Source organism: Podarcis muralis, chromosome 4, assembly GCF_964188315.1.
Source record: "Podarcis muralis chromosome 4, rPodMur119.hap1.1, whole genome shotgun sequence".
NCBI lineage: Eukaryota > Metazoa > Chordata > Lepidosauria > Squamata > Lacertidae > Podarcis > Podarcis muralis.
In genome coordinates this window covers 3,022,947-3,043,385 of record NC_135658.1, presented here as the reverse complement: position 1 = coordinate 3,043,385, position 20,439 = coordinate 3,022,947, and the positions used below count along the sequence as shown (strand labels likewise).

General features: G+C 44.6%; 4 protein-coding genes across 11 annotated transcripts in view; 1 reads left to right on the top strand and 3 right to left on the bottom strand.

The window, feature by feature from the left end:
* The window catches only part of LOC114595223 (uncharacterized), a 646,585-nt gene that overhangs the window by 20,547 nt on the left and 605,599 nt on the right, over positions 1–20,439 (bottom strand). The window lies entirely within an intron of this gene.
* LOC114595218 (zinc finger protein 75D-like) overlaps positions 1–20,439 on the top strand; it is a 437,997-nt gene that overhangs the window by 383,365 nt on the left and 34,193 nt on the right. The window lies entirely within an intron of this gene.
* Positions 6,635–11,238, bottom strand: LOC114595213 (uncharacterized). Its single transcript, XM_077927943.1, is given in 6 exon segments — positions 6,635–7,232; positions 7,235–8,110; positions 8,690–8,816; positions 8,935–9,017; positions 9,250–9,331; positions 10,750–11,238. Coding segments are annotated over 6 exon segments (1,800 nt in total). The 5' UTR covers positions 11,152–11,238; the 3' UTR covers positions 6,635–7,002.
* Positions 16,296–18,741, bottom strand: LOC144327609 (uncharacterized). 2 transcript variants are annotated; one of them, XM_077927984.1, is made up of 2 exons: positions 18,557–18,741; positions 16,296–17,996 (listed from the first exon to the last, which is right to left on the bottom strand). In XM_077927984.1, the coding sequence occupies exons 1-2, from the start codon at positions 18,600–18,602 to the stop codon at positions 17,560–17,562; spliced, it is 483 nt and encodes a 160-aa protein (XP_077784110.1). In that variant the 5' UTR covers positions 18,603–18,741; the 3' UTR covers positions 16,296–17,559. The 2 variants fall into 2 exon arrangements, with proteins under 2 accessions (XP_077784110.1, XP_077784111.1); XM_077927985.1 differs by having other exon boundaries at positions 18,569–18,741.

Below are 20,439 nucleotides of genomic sequence, written 5' to 3'. Positions count from 1 at the left end.
GAAAGAGCTTCACTCAGAGCCACAATCTCACTTCCCATCACAGAATTCATACAGGGGAGAAACCCTATCAGTGTGTGGAATGTGGAAAGAGCTTCAGGAATAGCTCGAAACTCACTTCCCATCAAAGAATTCATACAGGGGAGAAACCCTATCAGTGTGTGGAATGTGGAAAGAGCTTCACTCAGAGCCACAATCTCACTTCCCATCACAGAATTCATACAGGGGAGAAACCCTATCAGTGTGTGGAATGTGGAAAGAGCTTCAGTACAAGCTCCTCTCTGAGTTCCCATCAAAGAATTCATACAGGGGAGAAACCCTATCAGTGTGTGGAATGTGGAAAGAGCTTCAGGAATAGCTCAAAACTCACTTCCCATCACAGAATTCATACAGGGGAGAAACCCTATCAGTGTGTGGAATGTGGAAAGAGCTTCACTGATATCTCCACTCTCACTTCCCATCAGAAAATTCATACAGGGTAGAAACCCTATCCGTGTGTGGAATGTGGAAAGAGCTTCACTCAGAGCCACAATCTTACTTCCCATCAAATAATTCATACAGGGGAGAAACCCTATCAGTGTGTGGATTGTGGAAAGAGCTTCAGTCACAGCAGCAGTCTCACTCGCCATCAGAGAATTCATACAGGGGAGAAACCCTATCAGTGCGTGGAATGTGAAAAGACCTTCAGTCAGAGCGCCAGTCTCACTTTCCATCAAAGAATTCATACAGGGGAGAAACCCTATCAGTGTGTGGAATGTGGAAAGAGCTTCAGTTTCAACCACCATCTCACTTCCCATCAGAGAATTCATACAGGGGAGAAACCCTATCAGTGTGTGGAATGTGGAAAGAGCTTCCGGAGGAGCTCCTCTCTCAGTTCCCATCAAAGAATTCATACAAAGTTCCCAAAACCCGTTATTATACAGCTTTCAGTGCCAGGGAAAAACTCATCTCTTTAACCAGTCCTTTGGCTGATTGACATCTAATGCCCTTTTACAATGTGGTGGGGAGGTGGGGGTTACAGGTTTTGGGGGCGGTGTTTTGTGTTTTCATTCTGTGATTTTATGTTGTAACTGTCCTGTGACCTGTGATTGTAGGGAATGGGAGCCAACTCTTAGAGTCTGAGAGCTCTTTGCCCCCTAATAAGATATTTGAGGGGGCCACCCCCCAGTTCATAGGAACAGCCATTCAATTGGCATGCTTGCACCCCATCCTGTGACTGTTTAACTGAGGCGGGGCTTGCTAAACCCCTCCTATATTTTATTCAAGTTGGCACCCCTGCTATAGGGCGCTATAAAAGTCAAATAAATGCATAAATAAAACAAAACGATCTTGGTCGCCTTCTTTTGCACTTGTTCCAGCTTGTCAATATCCTTAATATTAGTTACAGATAGGTAGCAGTGTTGGTTTGCCATAGTCAAAACAAAAAAAATTCCTTCCAGTAGCACCTTAAAGACCAACTAAGTTAGTTCTTGGTATGAGCTTTCGTGTCCATGCACACGAAAGCTCATACCAAGAACTAACTTAGTTGGTCTTTAAGGTGCTGCTGGAAGGAATTTTTGTTGTGTGTATCTGAAGAAATGTGCATGCACACGAAAGCTCATACCAAGAACTAACTTAGTTGGTCTTTAAGGTGCTACTGGAAGGAATTTTTTTTCTTTCTTCTTAATATTAGCATTTTAAAAAAATTATGTACCCTTCATGGCTTTCTCAAAAACAAGTCAAGCTAGAGAAATCTCTCTTTTTTCTTTTTCTTTTTTTGGATGGAGTTACAGATTGTTTCTCAGGGGACTGCTGTGGTAATAGTGCATCTTAATTTCAGTAAGGTTTTTGACAAAGTCCCCCGTGATATTTATGTGAGGAAGCTGGTAAAATGAGGCTGAACTTGGTAACTGTTAGGCTGATTTGACTGACCGAACCCAAAGAGGACTCCTTCATGGTTCCTCCTCATCCTGGAGAAAAGTGACAAGAGGGGTACCACAGGGTTCTGTCCTGGGCCCGTTGTTGTTCAAGTTCTTTATAAATGTCTTGGATGAAGGAACTGAGGAGATGCTCATCACATTTGCAGACGACACCAAACGGGGAGCGGAGGCCAATGTGGCAGAAGGCAGAATCAGTTCAAGGGCAGGAATAGTACCAATTTATTCTGCCTTGGTCAGGCCCCACCTAGAATACTGTGTTCAATTCTGGGCACCACAATTTAAGTATCTTAAATTTTCTTTGCCAGGGGGAATCAAGAAGGTGGGGGAACACAATCCATATTCCTTTTATAACACGTGGCAAATGTTTATTGAATATATAAATTGTTAAGACTGTTGCAGGAATCCACCCAGCACTCATGGGAAAATGTATCGTGGTCTTTTAGAACAGGCATCCCCAAACTCGGCGCTCCAGATGTTTTGGGACTATAGCTCCCATCATCCCTAGCTAACAGGACCAGTGGTCTGGGATGCTGGGAATTGTAGTCCCAAAACATCTGGAGGGCCGAGTTTGGGGATGCCTGTTTTAGAATAATGAAATGAAACTTTTAACACATGACATGCTGAAAGTCTGAAATTCCATCAGGACAAGTTACTTTTTGTTTACTGTTGTAACTATTGCTTTCTGAATATTTATCTTCTGTACCATGAAGATAAAGAAAAATAATGTTTTTATAAAAGGAGATGGGGAAATCGTGTGTACTATTCCATCAGTCTGCTTGCATGTGTTGAGTTTTATTTGGAGACTGTAACTCCCAGTAATTTCATTATCTGTATGTGTTTCTGTGTGTTCAGCACACATGATTGCAGGTGAGGCTGAGTAAAACACTTCATCGGAAAAATTAGAAGCATCTAATGTTCCCTGGACTTTTAGTAATAAATAATAATAATTTTATTATTTATATCCCGCCCTCCCCAGCCAATTCAGGCTCAGAGCGGCTTACAAGCAATAATAAAAACAAGATGAATGATTGCAACTTAAGAACAAAATTAAAATATAGCCGTGAAGGGCTTTAAAGGTCAAAAGCAGCACCTTAAATCTGACCCTGTACTCCACCGGGAGCCAGTGCAGCTGGAAAAGCACTGGGTGAATATGCTCCCATGGCAGGGACCCCGTGAGGAGCCTCGCTGCAGCATTCTGCACCCGCTGGAGTTTCTGGGACAGCTTCAAGGGCAGCCCCGCGTAGAGTGAATTACAGTAGTCAAGCCTGGAGATGACCGTCGCATGGATCACTTTTAGGGCAATGCATGCTGCTTTTGTTTGACACATAAAAATCTGGCTGCTCCCAAAGACTTGTCTGTCTGTCTGTCTCTGCACCACAACACTGCTTTGGAACGGCTTCTTTCTGATTGGTGGTTAAAATGACTATTGGCTGGTGCTGGTGCTTGAGGATGATGAACGGTACTTAACGAAAAAAGCTTGGTTTACAAAAAATTCCCTAAAGCCACATTTCTAGGGCTAGGCGAGCCATTGTCCTGGTCCCACTCATCTTATGGTGGACTACAAAGCTCTTAACAGCTTCTGACCAGATTGCCTTCCCCCATGTATTCCCAACTCAACTGCTTTGAGAAAACTGGCACAGTTACCGGTTCCACATAGAACACCTGTACTTGTGAGAAAGCAAAGTTTTAGTGTGGCGACACAGGTAGACTTTGGAACTCCCTGCCTGCACTTCTTTTTTTATTCCTTTTTATTTTTTGGGTGCCTGCAAAAATAAATAAATGTTTGTTTAGGCAAGCCCATCCAGATATTTAGAATGTGGACATGCATTTTAATCTCATTCTCAGCAAACGGTTCATTTGTAATTATTTCTAAATATTTTAAATAGTTGTGTGTAACTTCTTTTACTGATGGAAAAAATTCGGGGGGGGGGGGTGTGTGACACCGGGTACCACCTGACCTTGCTATGCCTCTGGAGCTGGAGCTGCAGAATTGGTCCTTTCCCCTGCAAGCTGCTCCTCCACTTTCCGGCCAAGGGAGGGAGATGCTCAAAGTCCAACTAAGAGCCTCACCCCCAAAGGGATATCTGGGCATGGGCGTAGCCAGGGGGGGGGCAGCTGGCCCCCCAAATCCATAAAAAATATTAGAAATCTGCCAAGGGAGAGAGGGCTGAGCTGGAGGGAATCGGCTTGGCAAGGGTTAAAGGGAACTGAGCTGCCTTCCTAGAGAGGACAGGAAGCAAGGGGGGGCCAGGTCCTCCAGAGCCAAGGCCCCTCCCTCCCCAGTCCTTTCCTGCAAGGAGGGGGGGTCTTGCTTTGTGTCTCTCCTGCAAGGGCTGCCTCGCTCCCCCCTCCTGGGATCTGGTGAGTCTCCTCTCTCTCTGGGATCTGGTGGGGGTCCCAGGGCTGCAGCAGAAGAGGGTGCATGGGGGGGGGCAGATCTGCTCATGTGGGGGGGGGACCCCAAGTCAGGGAGGAGAGGGTCCTGCCAGGGAGGGGCCAGGTCTGCCACGCTCTCTTTCCTGCAGATCAGAGGATCCCAAACTCATTTGGCCGTCCCCCCCCCCTTCAGAAAAGATCTCCCTTCTTCAGACAAAGGAGTCCCTGGGACTTTAACTCTGTGTGACATCGCTCAGCCTCATTGCACAACAGAGGAAACATCTGCAAATGGTTTTCCAAGACCAGACGAGGAGGTGGACTAGCCCCCCCCAAAAAAAAAGGTGGGAGAGAAAGGCCAGGAATAAAGAGAGGGATCCCATCCCAGAGTCTGGCTGCTGCATTGGGGACCAGTCATCTCCCAGTGTCTCCAAGGGCAGCTCCCCACGGAGGCCACTGCAGCAATCCCCTCGCACCCAGAGCAGGGCATCCCAGGACCACATCCTCTCTCTCCCAAAGGGATTGCTGCTGGCAAAGCAGCCGGAAATGGGTGCTGCTACTCACTGAGCCTCCAGGGACCTTGGCATCTATGTCTCTTTGTGTGTTAAGCTATCTAACAGAATACTGATACTAAATTACCCGCCTAAATTTCAAGGGAGGTGTCTTTGGCCTCATCCACTTGGCCCTCAGGGGTCGACGAGATACATACCTGGCCCTCAGAGCAAAGAAAAAGGGACCCCACCCCAGGAGTCTGTCTTGAGAGTGGCAGAGAGTCCAAGTGAAAGAAAAGGAGACAGAAGCAGGGGAGTGGGGGTGGGGGGAGAACAACTCCTGAGGACCCCCAGGTGAGGACCCCCACCAGAGCCAAGCATCCATTTTCCACAAGATACAAATGACTTCCTTGTCAGTCAGTTCTGACTTCATGCATTGACTGGAAGGATGGAGAAACCAGGCTGATTCATCTTCCAGAAATCCCTTTAGTTGCCTCCACATTTTGCATTGCAATCTTCCTTCTAGGGGGGCTAGAGGCTGCTTCCTCCTATTCCTCCTCCTCTTTCTTCTTCCTCCCCCTCCTCTTTCTTCTTCCTCCTCCTCCTCCTCTTCCTCCTCCTCCTCCTCCTCTTTCTTCTCCTTTTTAAAAAGGCCCTTTCCACCTGGCCTAGGGTGGAAAAGGCATTTTCCACCTGACCTCCTTTGTAAGGTTTTATTTTGACATCTTTATAAGAATATTTGTTTTCTGCTATGTTGCTTTGACTATAGACTATATATTTGACTTTCTTCCAATGGTTTTATTTCTCTTTTATTGATTTTGTGGGATGTGAAACTGCAGTCAATTACAATATTCCCACAGTGGACGACACATTAGGGGATGTTTTCTACCACTCAGGAGAAGACTTCCTGTTTCAGACTTTCAGCATGTCATTTGTTAAAGTTTCATTTCATTATTCTAAAACAGGCATCCCCAAACTCAGCCCTCCAGATGTTTTGGGACTACAATTCCCAGCATCCCAGACCACTGGTCCTGTTAGCTAGGGATGATGGGAGCTGTAGTCCCGAAACATCTGGAGCGCCGAGTTTGGGGATGCCTGTTCTAAAAGATCACGCCACCTTTTCCCATGAGTGCTGGGTGGATTCCTGCAACAGTATTAACAATTTATATATTCAACAAACATTTGCCACGTGTTATAAAAGGAATATGGATTGTGTTCCCTCACCTTCTTGATTTCCCCTGGCAAACAAAATTTAAGATACTTAAATTGTGGTGCCCAGAATTGAACACAGTATTTATTCTAGCTGGGACCTGACCAAGGGAAAAGAAAGTGGTACTATTCCTGCCCTTGATCGGATTCTGCCTTCTGCCACATTGGCCTCCGCTCCCCGTTTGGTGTCGTCTGCAAATGTGATGAGCATCCCCTCATTTCCTTCATCCAACTCATTCATAAAGACGTTGAACAACAACAGGCCCAGGACAGAACCCTGCAGCACCCATCTTGTCACTTTTCTCCAGGATGATGAGGAACCATGGAGGAGTCCTCTTTGGGTTTGGTCAGTCAAATCCGCCTAACAGTTACCAAGTTCAGCCTCATTTTACCAGCTTCCTCACATAAATATCAAGGGGGACTTTGTCAAAAACCTTACTGAAATTAAGATGCACTATTACCACAGCAGTCCCCTGAGAAACAATCTGTAACTCCTTCCAAAAAAAGAAAAAGAAAAAAGAGAGATTTCTCTAGCTTGACTTGTTTTTGAGAAAGCCATGAAGGGTACATATTTTTTTAAAAATGCTAATATTAAGAAGGATATTGACAAGCTGGAACATGTGCAAAAGAAGGCGACCAAGATCGTTTTGTTTTATTTATGCATTTATTTGACTTCTATAGCGCCCCGTAGCAGGGGTGCCAACTTGAATAAAATATAGGAGGGGTTTAGCAAGCCCCGCCTCGGTTAAAGTGTCACAGGATGCGGTGCAAGCATGCCATTTGAATGGCTGTTCCTATGAACTGGGGGGCGGCCCCCTCAAATATCTTATTGGGGGGCAAAGACCCCTCAGACTCTAAGAGTTGGCTCCCATTCCCTACACTCACAGGTCACAGGACGGTTACAACATAAAATCACAGAATGAAAACACAAAACACCGCCCCCAAAACCTGTAACCCCCACCTCCCCACCACATTGTAAAAGGGCATTAGATGTCAATCAGCCAAAGGACTGGTTAAAGAGATGAGTTTTTCCCTGGCGCTGAAAGCTGTATAATGACGGGTTTTGGGAACTTTGTATGAATTCTTTGATGGGAACTGAGAGAGGAGCTCCTCCTGAAGCTCTTTCCACATTCCACACACTGATAGGGTTTCTCCCCTGTATGAATTCTTTGATGGGAAGTGAGAGAGGAGCTTGTACTGAAGCTCGTTCCACATTCCCCACACTGATAGGGCTTCTCCCCGTATGAATTCTTTGATGGGAACTCAGAGAGGAGCTTGTACTGAAGCTCGTTCCACATTCCACACACTGATAGGGTTTCTCCCCTGTATGAATTCTGTGATGGGAAGTGAGATCGGTGCTCCGACAGAAGCTCTTTCCACATTCCACACACTGAAATGGTTTCTCTCCTGTATGAATTCTTTGATGGGAAGTGAGATGGGCACTCTGACTGAAGCTCTTTCCACATTCCACACACTGATAGGGTTTCTCCCCTGTATGAATTCTTTGATGGGAAGTGAGAGTGTGGCTCTGAGTGAAGCTCTTTCCACATTCCACACACTGATAGGGTTTCTCCCCTGTATGAATTCTTTGATGGGAAGTGAGTTTTGAGCTATTCCTGAAGCTCTTTCCACATTCCACGCACTGATAGGGTTTCTCCCCTGTATGAATTCTTTGATGGGAAGTAAGATGGGAGCTCTGACTGAATCTCTTTCCACATTCCACACACTGATAGGGTTTCTCCCCTGTATGAATTCTTTGATGGGAAGTGAGATTGTGGCTGTGAGTGAAGCTCTTTCCACATTCCCCACACTGATAGGGTTTCTCCCCTGTATGAATTCTCTGATGGGAAGTGAGGTTGGCACTCTGGCTGAAGGTCTTTCCACATTCCACACACTGATAGGGTTTCTCCCCTGTATGAATTCTTTGATGGGAAGTGAGATTGACCTTTTGACTGAATCTCTTTCCACATTCCATGCACTGATAGGGTTTCTTCCCAATGGGATTTCTTTGATGGGAAGTGGAAAAGGAACTTTTCCCACATTCAAGATATTTATTCAGCTTCTCCATTGTGGGGATTTTGTCATGGTCACCCATGTTGTTAATTTCCAGTCCATCTCTATCTACAATGAAGAGAAATGGATTAGCACCTCAGGGAGAAATTAAGGAAGAATACTTGTTAACTCTGGTAATAGAGGCATAACACAAGAGGGTTAGATGGATGGTTTTCTGAAGGGTTGGGTGCATTAATTAACGGGGATCAACCGACATCCTTAGGGGAACCTGTGATGCGATAAGCCTGGCTCTTCTCTTGAATCGATTTTGCTTGGCTCCATCATGGCATCCCTCCGTTTCCAATGTCAGTCTTCTCTTTGGACAACCAAAGACTGACGGGAGGAAAAACAAAAACTGAAAACCTGACAGAAGCTTCTTCAACTTCCCTAACAACTCTGAAGTTTACAGTCAAAAGGGCCTGGGGAGTTCAGACCAGGCTGCTGCTTGTTTAATAAGCTGCAACGGGAGGAAGAACATTCACAGAAAAAACAGTAATTTACTATTCAAGGGGTTTTTTTTGGGGGGGGGTTACTGTAATATCCAGTGTTGTAGGGGGCGCTGTTGAGGTCTGTGAAAATATATGAGGTTCGTGACATATGGAGTTTTGAATTTAAAAACTGATATTATGATTCCACTAGGAGCCTTACCAAGAGAGGCCATGATCCCAGAATTCTCCTCCATGATGTCCTTATGCAGAGCTCTCTGGTCAGGATCCAGCAACGCCCACTCCTCATCCGTGAAACAAACAGCAACATCTTCAAAGCACACTGGACTCTAAAAGAAGAAGGGAAATGTCCTACTCTGAGACAACATTGTTGTTCACCACCACTCCTTGAGCTAGGACATTGTTCCACCCCTTGGCCTCTGTCCCCACAAGGCTGCTTCCCCTGACCTGATCTGGTTCCACAGCCGCTGCTTCCATTCTGTCCCCATTCAGAGATGGTTGAAGAGGTCTAGCCAGTATCACTGTGTCACCTGCAAGAGAAAAAAGGTAAGGGGGAGGCCCAGAGTGCCTTCTTGTCTCGCAGGTAAATCAGTGCATCTCAAACTACACAGGGGCCTTTGAGAAAGTCTCGCCTGTTGAGTGCATTTGGATATTTGGGTGCATTAGAGATGTTATGTGTGAAAAAATATATCTTCCCTCCTCTGATGAGTTGGAAAACCAACAGAATGAGACCAAACAGAGAAACACCACCTTCCTCCTTACCCAGTGGCCTCTCTCTGGTGCTCAGCGGAGGCCTCTCTGCCTCAGAAGAAATCTGGTCCATTTCTGCAAAGAGATCCTTTCCCTGAAAAAGAAACAAGGATTCAAAAGAGAGAATGGGGAGAAGGATTTAAAAATGAATGTCAGAGAGAATTCCGGCTGATCGCAGGAGCGAAGACAAGCGGGATTTCTCTCTGGAGAGGGAATCCAGCTCTTGGGAGGAAAAAGGGGGTGCTGCAAGGGCGCCGCAGCCCCCTAAAACACCCCTGGAAGGAGATCCAGGGGGCAGGATCCCGGCACAGCCGTTTTGCGATTCCCCCGACCGCCAGGTAACCTCCTTTGGAGGCGACGAAAACATTAATGAATTGTTTAAAAAAGATGTATTAGAAAGAGGTTTTATCGACAAGGAATCAAAATATCAATTGGAAGTACTGAATAATGACGTAAAATTTTTGTCTAAAATGTATAAATTATTATTGGAATGGTATACAAAGGACGAGGAGGTTAAATCGGTTATGATCCATTGGGCCAAAGATTTTGGATATAATATACAATTTAAAGACTGGGTTAAATTGTGGAATGAAGGACTGAAATTTACTGCGTGTACTGTAATAAAGGAAAATGTGATGAAAATGATATATAGATGGTATGTAACACCAGTAAAATCAGCAAAAATTTATAAAGTAAGTAATAAATGTTGGAAGTGTAAAGAAAAAGAAGGAACATTTTACCATATGTGGTGGGAGTGTAAAAAAGTGAAATGCTTTTGGGAAAGGATATATGATGAGTTACAAAAGATGTTGAAATATACATTTGTTAAGAAACCAGAAGCATTTCTATTAGGAATAATAGGAAATGAAATTAATAAGACAGAATGGAAGTTATTTTTATACGCAGTAACGGCAGCAAGAATACTAATGGCCCAAAAATAGTAACAAGAAGAATTACCTATGATTGAAAAATGGAGAATGAAATTAATGGAATACGCAGAACTTGATAAATTAACAGGAAGGATCCGGAACCGACGAGACCAGAGATTCACTGAAGACTGGATTAAATTTACAGATTATATGAAAACTATATGTGATGACCAGATAACATTTGTAAGCTTTCAGGAAGCTCTGTGAGAATGTATGGTAGAAATATTGTTTAAAAAATAAGGTAAATTAAGATATTATTGTAGTGCAATATTAAATTAAGAAATGTGCAAGAAGTGATCAAGACGGAGAATTCTCAAACATGTTGATGGAAGTAAAAAAAAAGATGTTGGTGATAAATTGGATGTTTTGTTTTGTATAGTTTTATATTGGAAAACTAATAAAAATATATATTAAAAAAATAAAAAATAAAAAATGAATGTCAGGGCCAACAGCTTTAAGGATGTCAGAACTCATTCCATAGACGCCTTCTCAGAAAAAGGATGGGCCATCAGCAGACCATTATGGGATGTCCTCTGTCCTGTTTGGAGCCCCTTGGGAGTATCTAGAGGAAAGTCTCTCTCACCTGCTTTCTCTCCTCTGCCTGACTCAGGAGGAAACCTTCGGCCAGGGCCACCGCCTGGGAACTGGTCTCTGCTCCACATTCCCTCACCCAGCTCTCCATCTCCAGGGGAAGGACAGCCAGGAACTGCTCCAAGATCACAAGATCCAGCATCTCAGCTTTTGTGTGCCTTTCTGGTTTCAGCCACTGATGGCAAAGGTGGTAGAGTTGGCTGCAAACCTCTCGGGGTCCTTTGGCCTCCTGGCAGCAGAACTGCCTGAACTGCTGGCTCTGCACCTCTGAGCGGAGGGTGTCCTCCTCACCCAGGATCTTCTGCACAGAGTTTTCCCAGAACCCCCCACTGCTCCCAGTTTGGATGGCATGGCCTCTTTCTGTTCCAGGGCCAGCTGAATCTCGCTCACCCATCTGTGCTCCCAGGAAGCCTCTGAGAGATCGGAAGGAACCCTTTGGTCTTTTGCCAAGTTCTGTCTGTCTTAAGGAGACGCGCTAGAAATCCTACAAAGCAAATACATTGTTCAGTTACAAAAGTTGTCTAATATCAGGAGAAGAAAAAGGTTCCCTGAGCAAGCATGGATGAGTCTTGGAGGGAACCAGGGCTGGACTGCACCACAGCCCAAACCATGAGCTATTTTATTTATTTAAATTTCTATAACACTTTATATTTTAAAGAGAAATCTCAAAGCGGTTTACAGCATATTAAATCTGTGGGGATAACTGGGGAGTTAGAAGAGGATATATTATTGAATGATATCCTTCCTAACATGCACTCGCAAGTTCCATATTCTAGTTCCATACATCCCCCTTTTTTAGATTACGCAGCAATCAGCTTGTTGCTGACTCATCTGAGTCTTACTATTAAAGATTCCTTCCTGGTAAAATCCCTTCCAATCCCTTTTAAATGAATAAGCACAATAATCTGATTCACGTTATTATAAAAGTAGTTTACTCACAGATTCATTCACGTTCACAGACATATCCCTGAAGGCAGGCTTAGGTTACATAACAACTAGAACTATTCCATAAAGAAGTTAGTCCCAAATGACTGCCACTAAGGAGTCACTTCTCCAAACATACAGCAACATACAAAATGGAGAAGACACACTGATCAGAAGATGGAGGCCGTGTGCTCCTCCATGCTAGTACAACAGACTGCACCCTCTTCAAGTCACATGGAGTGGAAGTCTGTCCCAGCTCAGGAGGAAACAGGAAGTCTTCTCCTGAGTGGTAGAAAACATCCCCTAATGTGTCCACCGTAGGAATCTTCTACTTGACTGCAGTTTCACATCACACAAAATCAATAAAATAGAAATATAACAAGCTGAAGAAAGTCAAATATATAGTCTATAGTCAAAGCAACATAGCAGAAAACAAATATTCTTATAAAGATGTCAAAATAAAACCTTACAAAGGAGGTCAACTACAGAATACATATTTAACACAGTAGGGCAGGATGAGTCTGGGCCTCACCCCCTAGGCCAGGTGGAAAGGGCCTTTTTAAAGAGGAGGAAGAAGAGGAGGAGGAGGAGGAGGAAGCAGCCTCTAGCTCTCGTAGATTAGAAGACAGATTGCAATGCAGAATGTGGAGGCAACGGAAGGGATTTCTGGGAGATGAATCAGCCTGGTTTCTCCTGCCTTCCAGTCAATGCATGAAGTCAGAACTGACTGACAAGGGAGTCATTTGTATCTTGTGGAAAATGGATGTTTGGCTCTAGTGGGGGTCCTCACCTGGGGGTCCTCAGGAGTTGCTCCCCCCATCCCCACTCCCCTGCTTCTGTCTCCTTTTCTTGCACTTGGACTCTCTGCCGCTCTCAAGACATACTCCTGGGGTGGGGTCCCTTTTTCTTTGCTCTGAGGGCCAGGTATGTTTCTGGCCAACCCCCTGAGGGCCAAGTGGGCGGGGCCAAAGACACCTCCCTTGAAATATAAGCGGGAAATAATAATAATAATAATAATAATAATAATAATAATAATAATTCTCTTAGATAGCTTAACACACGCACAGCCATTGATGCCAAGGTCCCTGGAGGCTCAGTGAGTAGCAGCGCCCATTTCCAGCAACAATCCCTTTGGGAGAGAGAGGATGTGGTCCTGGGATGCCCTGCTCTGGGTGCGAGGGGATTGCTGCAGTGGCCTCCGTGGGGAGCTGCCCTGGGAGACACTGGGAAACTGGTCCCCAATGCAGCAGCCAGACTCTGGGCTGGGATCCCTCTCTTTACTCCTCTCCTTTCTCTCCCACCTTCCCTTCCTTCCTCCCTGTGGGGTTTTTTTTTGGGGGGGGGGGCTAGTCCACCTCCTCATCCAGCTTTGGAAAACCATTTGCACATGTTTCCTCTTTTGTGAAATGACGCTGAGTTAAAGTCCTAGGGACTCCTTTGTGTAAAGGATTTCGGGGGAGTCAGTTTTTTTCTGAAGGGCGGGGAGGCAGAAGGCCAAAAGAGTTTGGGATCCTCTGATCTGCAGGAAGGAGAGCGTGGCAGACCTGGCCCCTCCCTGGCAGGACCCTCTCCCCCCTGACTTGGGGTCCCCCCCCCACATGAGCAGATCTGCCCCCCCCCAGGCCCCCTCCCCTGCTGCAGCCCTGGGACCCCCACCAGATCCCAGAGAGAGAGGAGACTCACCAGATCCCAGGAGGGGGAGAGCGATGCAGCCCTTGCAGCAGAGACACAAAGCAAGGAAAGGACTGGGGAGGGAGGGGCCTTGGCTCTGGAGGACCTGGCCCCCCTTGCTTCCTGGCCTCTCTAGGAAGGCAGCTCGGTTCCCTTTAACCCTTGCCAAGCCGAGTCCCTCCAGCTCAGCCCTCTCTCGCTTGGCAGAACCTCAGATTTCTAACATTTTTTATGGATTTTGGGGGCCAGCTGCCCCCCTGGCTACGCCCATGCCCAGATATCCTTTTGGGGGTGAGGCTCTTGGCTGGACTCTGAGCATCTCCCTCCCTTGGCCGGAAAGTGGAGGAAGAGCTTGCAGGGGAAAGGACCAGTTCTGCAGCTCCAGCTCCAGAGGCATAGCAAGGTCAGGTGGTACCCGGTGTCACACACACACACACACCCCACACACACACATACAGAAATTTTTCCATCAGTAAAAGAAGTTACACACAACTATTTAAAATATTTAGAAATAATTACAAATGAACCGTTTGCTGAGAATGAGATTAAAATGCATGTCCACATTTTAAATATCTGGATGGGCTTGCCTAAACAAACATTTATTTTTTTTTGCAGGCACCAAAGTCTACCTGTGTCGCCACACTAAAACTTTGCTTTCTCACAAGTACAGGTGTTCTATGTGGAACCAGTAACTGTGCCAGTTTTCTCAAAGCAGTTGAGTTGGGAATACATGGGGGAAGGCAATCTGGTCAGAAGCTGTTAAGAGCTTTGTAGTCCACCATAAGATGAGTGGGACCAGGACAATGGCTCGCCTAGCCCGAGAAACGTGGCTTTAGGGAATTTTTTGTAAACCCAACTTTTTTCGTTAAGTACCATTCATCATCCTCAAGCACCAGCACCAACCAATAGTCATTTTAACCACCAATCAGAAAGAAGCCTTTCCAAAGCAGTGTTGTGGTGCAGAGACAGACAGACAATCTTTGGGAGCAGCCAGATTTTTATGTGTCAAACAAAAGCACCATGCATTGCCCTAAAAGTGATCCATGCGACGGTCATCTCCAGGCTTGCCTACTGTAATTCGCTCTACGCGGGGCTGCCCTTGAAGCTGTCCCAGAAACTCCAGCGGGTGCAGAAAGCGAGGCTCCTCACAGGGTCCCTGCCATGGGAGCATATTCAACCAGTGCTTTTCCAGCTGCACTGGCTCCCGGTGGAGTACAGGGTCAGATTTAAGGTGCTGCTTTTGACCTTTAAAGCCCTTCACGGCCTAGGACCCTCGTACCTACGGGACCGCCTCTCCTGGTATGCCCCACGGAGAGCCTCAAGGTCCATAAATAACGACACCCTAGTGGTCCCAGGCCCTAAGGAAGTTAGATTGGCTTCAACCAGAGCCAGGGCCTTTTCAGTGATGGCTCCAGCCTGGTGGAACGCTCTGCCTCATGAGACCAGGGCCCTGCAGGATCTGATTTCTTTCCGCAGGGCTTGTAAGACAGAGTTGTTCCACCTGGCCTTTGGCTTGGAGCCAATTTGATTCCCTCCCTCCCTCTCTTTCTTTTTTCCTTTCCTTCTCCTCCTGCGATGAGGCTACATTTTAATATTTTAATGTTTCAATATTTCAATGTTGTATTTTAATTTTGTTTTTAAGTTGCAATCATTCATCTTGTTTTTATTATTGCTTCTAAGCCGCTCTGAGCCCGGCCTTGGCTGGGGAGGGCGGGGTATAAATAATAAAATTATTATTATTTATTATTAAAAGTCCAGGGAACATTAGATGCTTCTATTTTTTCCGATGAAGTGTTTTATTCAGTCTCACCTGCAATCATGTGTGCTGAACACACAGAAACACATACAGATAATGAAATTACTGGGAGTTACAGTCTCCAAATAAAACTCAACACATGCAAGCAGATTGATGGAATAGTACACATAATTTCCCCATCTCCTTTTTAAAAAACATTTTTTTCCCTTTATCTTCATGGTACAGAAGATAAATATTCAGAAAGCAATAGTTACAACAGTAAACAAAAAGTAACTTGTCCTGATGGAATTTCAGACTTTCAGCATGTCATTTGTTAAAGTTTCATTTCATTATTCTAAAACAGGCATCCCCAAACTCGGCCCTCCAGATGTTTTGGGACTACAATTCCCATCATCCCTGACCACTGGTCCCGAGTTTGGGGATGCCTGTTCTAAAAGACCACGATACATTTTCCCGTGAGTGTTGGGTGGATTCCTGCAACAGTTTTAACAATTTATATATTCAACAAACATTTGCCACGTGTTATAAAAGGAATATGGATTGTGTTCCCTCACCTTCTTGATTTCCCTGGGCAAACAAAATTTAAGATACTTAAATTGTAGTGCCCAGAATTGAACACAATATTCTAGGTGGGTCCTGACCAAGGCAGAAGAAAGTGGTACTATTCCTGCCCTTGATCGGTTAACGGAGGTCTGCAATGAGATAATGGAGGGGAAAAGAGCGCCGGAAACGTGGAAAGAGGCCTACATCACACTTATACCGAAAAATGAATCTGAAAAGACACAACTTAAAAATTACCGCCCCATATCCCTACTTAACGTGGATTACAAAATCTTTGCTGACATTTTGGCTAAAAGACTGAAAAAAGTTTTGTCTGGATTGATACATAAGGACCAAGCTGGCTTTCTTCCAGGCAGATATATGTCAAACAACACAAGGAACTTGATTGACATTCTTGAAAAATTGCAAGTTAATATTAACACAAAAGCCGTTTTGATATTTATTTATGCGGAGAAAGCCTTTGACAACATTTCTTGGAGTTTTATGAAGAAAAATTTGCAAGGGATGGGGGTGGGAGAAAGGTTTGGAAATGGTATAAGTGCGATTTATTCAGAACAGAGGGCAAAACTAATAGTGAACAATGCAGTTACGGAGGAAGTTAAGATAGAGAAAGGGACACGACAAGGTTGCCCAATTTCCCCACCGCTTTTTATTTCAGTACTGGAGGTCTTGCTGAACATGATCAGAAGGGACCAACAGATTCAGGGTATACAGGTCGGAGCTAAACATTATAAACTTAAAGCATATGCAGATGACCTAGTCTTGACATTACAGGAGCCAATCCCTAGTACTAAGAGAGCTTTGGAAATAATACAAGAATTTGGTCAGGTGGCAGGATTTAAGTTGAATAAATCAAAAACCATGGTGTTGGAGAAGAATTTAACATCGAATGAAAAGGAAAGGTTTCAGGGAGAAACAGGTTTATCATTGGTGAAAAAAGTGAAATACCTAGGGGTAAATATGACTATTCCTGCCCTTGATCGGAATCTGCCTTCTGCCACATTGGCCTCCGCTCCCCGTTTGGTGTCGTCTGCAAATGGGATGAGCATCCCCTCAGTTCCTTCATCCAAGTCGTTTATAAAGACGTTGAACAACAACGGGCCCAGGACAGAACCCTGCAGCACCCCTCTGGTCACTTTTCCCCAGGATGAGGAGGAACCATGGAGGAGGACAATTTGGGTTCGGTCAGTCAAATCCACCAGTTACCTCATTCAGCCCACATTTTACCAGCTTTCTCACATAAATGTCGCAGAGGACTTTCTCAAAAGCCTTACTGAAATTGAGATGCAGTATTTTCACAGTAGTCCCGTGATCAACAAAGTTTGTAACTGCATCCAAAAAAAGAAATGAAAAAGAGAGATTTATCGGGCTTAACTTGTTTTTGAGAAAGCCCTGCGTTCAACCTGTCTGTTTTTGTTGTCAAACACCATGAAATCCTCAGATGATGGGCACATAATTTTTTTAAAATGATGATAATACAAAGGATATTGTCAAGCTGGAACATGTGCAGATGAAGGCGATCAAGATGGTGTTATTATATTTATTTCATTTCTATAGCACCCTATAGCAGGGCTGCCAACTTGAATAAAATATAGGAGGGGTTTAGTAAGCCCCACCTCGGTTAAACAGTCACAGGATGCGGTGCAAGCATGCCATTTGAATGGCTGTTCCTATGAACTGGGGGGGTGGCCCCCTCACATATCTTATTGGGGGGCAAAGAGCCCTCAGACCCTAAGAGTTGGCTCCCATTCCCTACACCCACAGGTCACAGGACGGTTACAACATAAAATCACACAATGAAAACACAAAACACACAGCCCAAAACCTGTAACCCCCAACTCCCCACCACATTTAAAAAGGGCATTAGATGTCATTCAGCCAAAGGCCTGTTTAAAGTGGTGTGTTTTTCTCTAGCGCTGAAAGTTGTATAATGAAGGGTTTTCCACTCTTCGTATGAATCCTTTGATGGGAACTGAGATTGGAGCTCTTCCTGAAGCTCTTTCCACATTCCACACACTGATAGGGTTTCTTTCCGGTATGAATCCTTTGATGGGAAGTGAGATTGGAGCTCTGACTGAAGCTCTTTCCACATTCCACGCACTGATAGGATTTCTCCACTGTATGAATTCTCTGATGGGAATTGAGATTGTGGCTGTGACTGAAGCTCTTTCCACATTCCATGCACTGATAGGGTTTCTTCCCAATGGGATTTCTTTGATGGCAAGTGGAATAAGAACTTTTCCCACTTTCAAGATATTTATTCAGCTTCTCCATTGTGGGGATTTTGTCATGGTCACCCTTGTTCTTGATTTCCAGTCCATCACTATCTGCAATGAAGAGTAATGGATTAGCGTCTCAGGGAGAAATTAATGAAGAATACTTGTTAACACTGGTAACAGAGGAATAACAGAAGTGGGTTAGATGGAAGGTTTTCTGATGGGTTGGGTGCATTAATTAACGGGGATCAACTGACATCCTTAGGGGAACCTGTGATTCGACAAGCCTGGCTCTTCTCTTGAATGGATTTTGTTGGCCTCCATCATGGCATCCCTCCATTTCCAATGTCAGTCTTCTCTTTGGACAACCAAAGACTGACGGGAGGAAAAACAAAAATGGAAAACCTGACGGAAGCTACTTCAACTTCCCTAACAACTCTGACATTTATACTTAAAAGGGCCTGGGGAGTTCAGACCAGGCTGATCCTTCTTTAATAAGCTGCAACTGGAGGAAGAACATTCACAGAAAAAACAGTAATTTACTGTTCAAGGTTTTTTTGGGGGGGATTGTGATATCTGGTGTTGTAGGGGGCGCTGCTGAGTTCTGTGAAAATATATGAGGTTCTTCACATATGGAAGTTTGAATTTAAAAACAGATATTATGATCCCACAGGGAGCTTTACAGAGAGAGGCCACGATCCCACGATTCTCCTCCATGACGTCCTTATGCAGAACTCTCCTCTCAGGATCCAGCAACTCCCACTCCTCATCCGTGAAACCAACAGCAACATCTTCAAAACACACTGGACCCTAAAAGAAAAAGGGAAATGTCCTCCTCTGAGACAACACTGTTGTTCACCACTGTTGATGTAAAGCAGAGTTCCGTGCCCAGCGGAAGGATGAGGAGTACGTACTACATTACTCTATATTGCTTTATTTACAGTTCAAAGCTGATATATTACAGAAAGACATCTTGCCTCTGCAGGAGCAGATAATGCATCCTCTCTCCTCGACAGCTTGGAGAGAATCACACAGTGAAAAACAGGAAACCAGTGTACGTCACATCCAGTCTCCCTTTCCCGTGAGAAACTCCAACAGTACAGACTGTGGAATGTAAACACCTGTCTCGTGACAAGCCCTTTCGCTGCACAGTGAAGGAAAGCAGAAACCAACATCCTCCCCCTTTCTGTGAACATCACTGGGCAGCGTGTTCGTACAACATTAGTACAAACCCAACTTCTGCACATAGGTACAGTGTTGATCCCTTGATACAATCTTGGACAATACATCAGCAGGAATTTCATTACCTGGCATATAGGACACCGTTACAAGTCCCTTCTGAATACATTCCCTAGCATGCTGCAACTTTAATTGCAAGTGCTTCGTGCTTTGCTTACAACCTTCAGACTTCAGCAAAGCCAAACATGCTTTGTTGTCCTGGTAAACCTGGATTGGACATTTGACAGGAATTTTCATATCTTTGCACAATTGTACCAACCATTCACAATCCTTAAGTGAATAAGACAGTGCATTCAGTTCAGCTTCACAAGTACTTAAGCTAACTGTTGTTTGCTTCTTGCATGACCAATCAAACAGACCTTGATTGTACATGTAGCAAACTCCAGACGTACTTTTCCTGTCTGTAGTGTCACTTCCAAAACTTGCATCTGCAAATATCTCAAGACCACCAGACTTCTGATTGTTAAATCTTAGTCTGTAATGCATAGTGCCTTTCAAATACCGCGCTATGCGTTTCAGAGCTTTCCAATCCTTGACACTAGGATTGTTGACTTGTCTGCTTAGCAAATTACAGCTAACAGCAATGTCTGGTCTTGAACATCTGGCAATGAAGTTTAGCTTGCCTAGCACACTTCTGTACAGTGTAGTGTCAGAAAATGCTTCTTCAGTGTCATCTACCTGATAACCTGTTGTCATCGGTGTGTCTACAGGGTTAGCATCCATCAGATTTAGTTTGCTTAACACATCAGCAATTTTCCGTGACTGGTGTACTAGAATGTTACCATCTTGATCTCTCTCTATTTCCAGAGATAGGTAGTTGTTTACCTCACCAAGATCTTTCATGTCAAAGTGCTCTTTCAGTTGAGCTAGGGCGTTATTGTACATTGCGACATCTTTCCAAAAGAATAATAAATCATCAACATAAAACAAACAGTACAGTTTCTTTTGCCCCTCCTCTTTGACAAATACACATGGATCAGCTTTCCCTTGCTGAAAACCTAGAGAAAACAATACTTCAGTGAGTTTTGTGTGCCAACACCGTGCACTTTGTTTGAGACCATAAAGGGATTTCTTCAGAGCACAAACAAATCCCTGTTTTACCTGTACGCCATCAGGTGGAAGCATATAAAGTGATTCATCCAGAGATCCGTATAGAAAAGCTGTATTAATATCATGGTGACTAATGTGTAGATTTTTCTCTGCAGCTAGCTTGAGCATAAGCCTAATGCTTTCATACCTCACTGTGGGTGAGTAGGTCTCGTGATAGTCTTCACCTGGTACCTGTGCAAAACCTCTGGCTACCAATCTGGCTTTG

Bases quoted from the DNA above. Each gene is read 5' to 3' on its own strand.
- LOC144327609 (XM_077927984.1), bottom strand. From the start codon at position 18,602: ATGGAGGAGAATCGTGGGATCGTGGCCTCTCTCTGTAAAGCTCCCT. The intron at 17,997-18,556 runs GTGGGATCATAA...TCTTCATTGCAG, and splicing joins CTCTCTCTGTAAAGCTCCCT to ATAGTGATGGACTGGAAATC.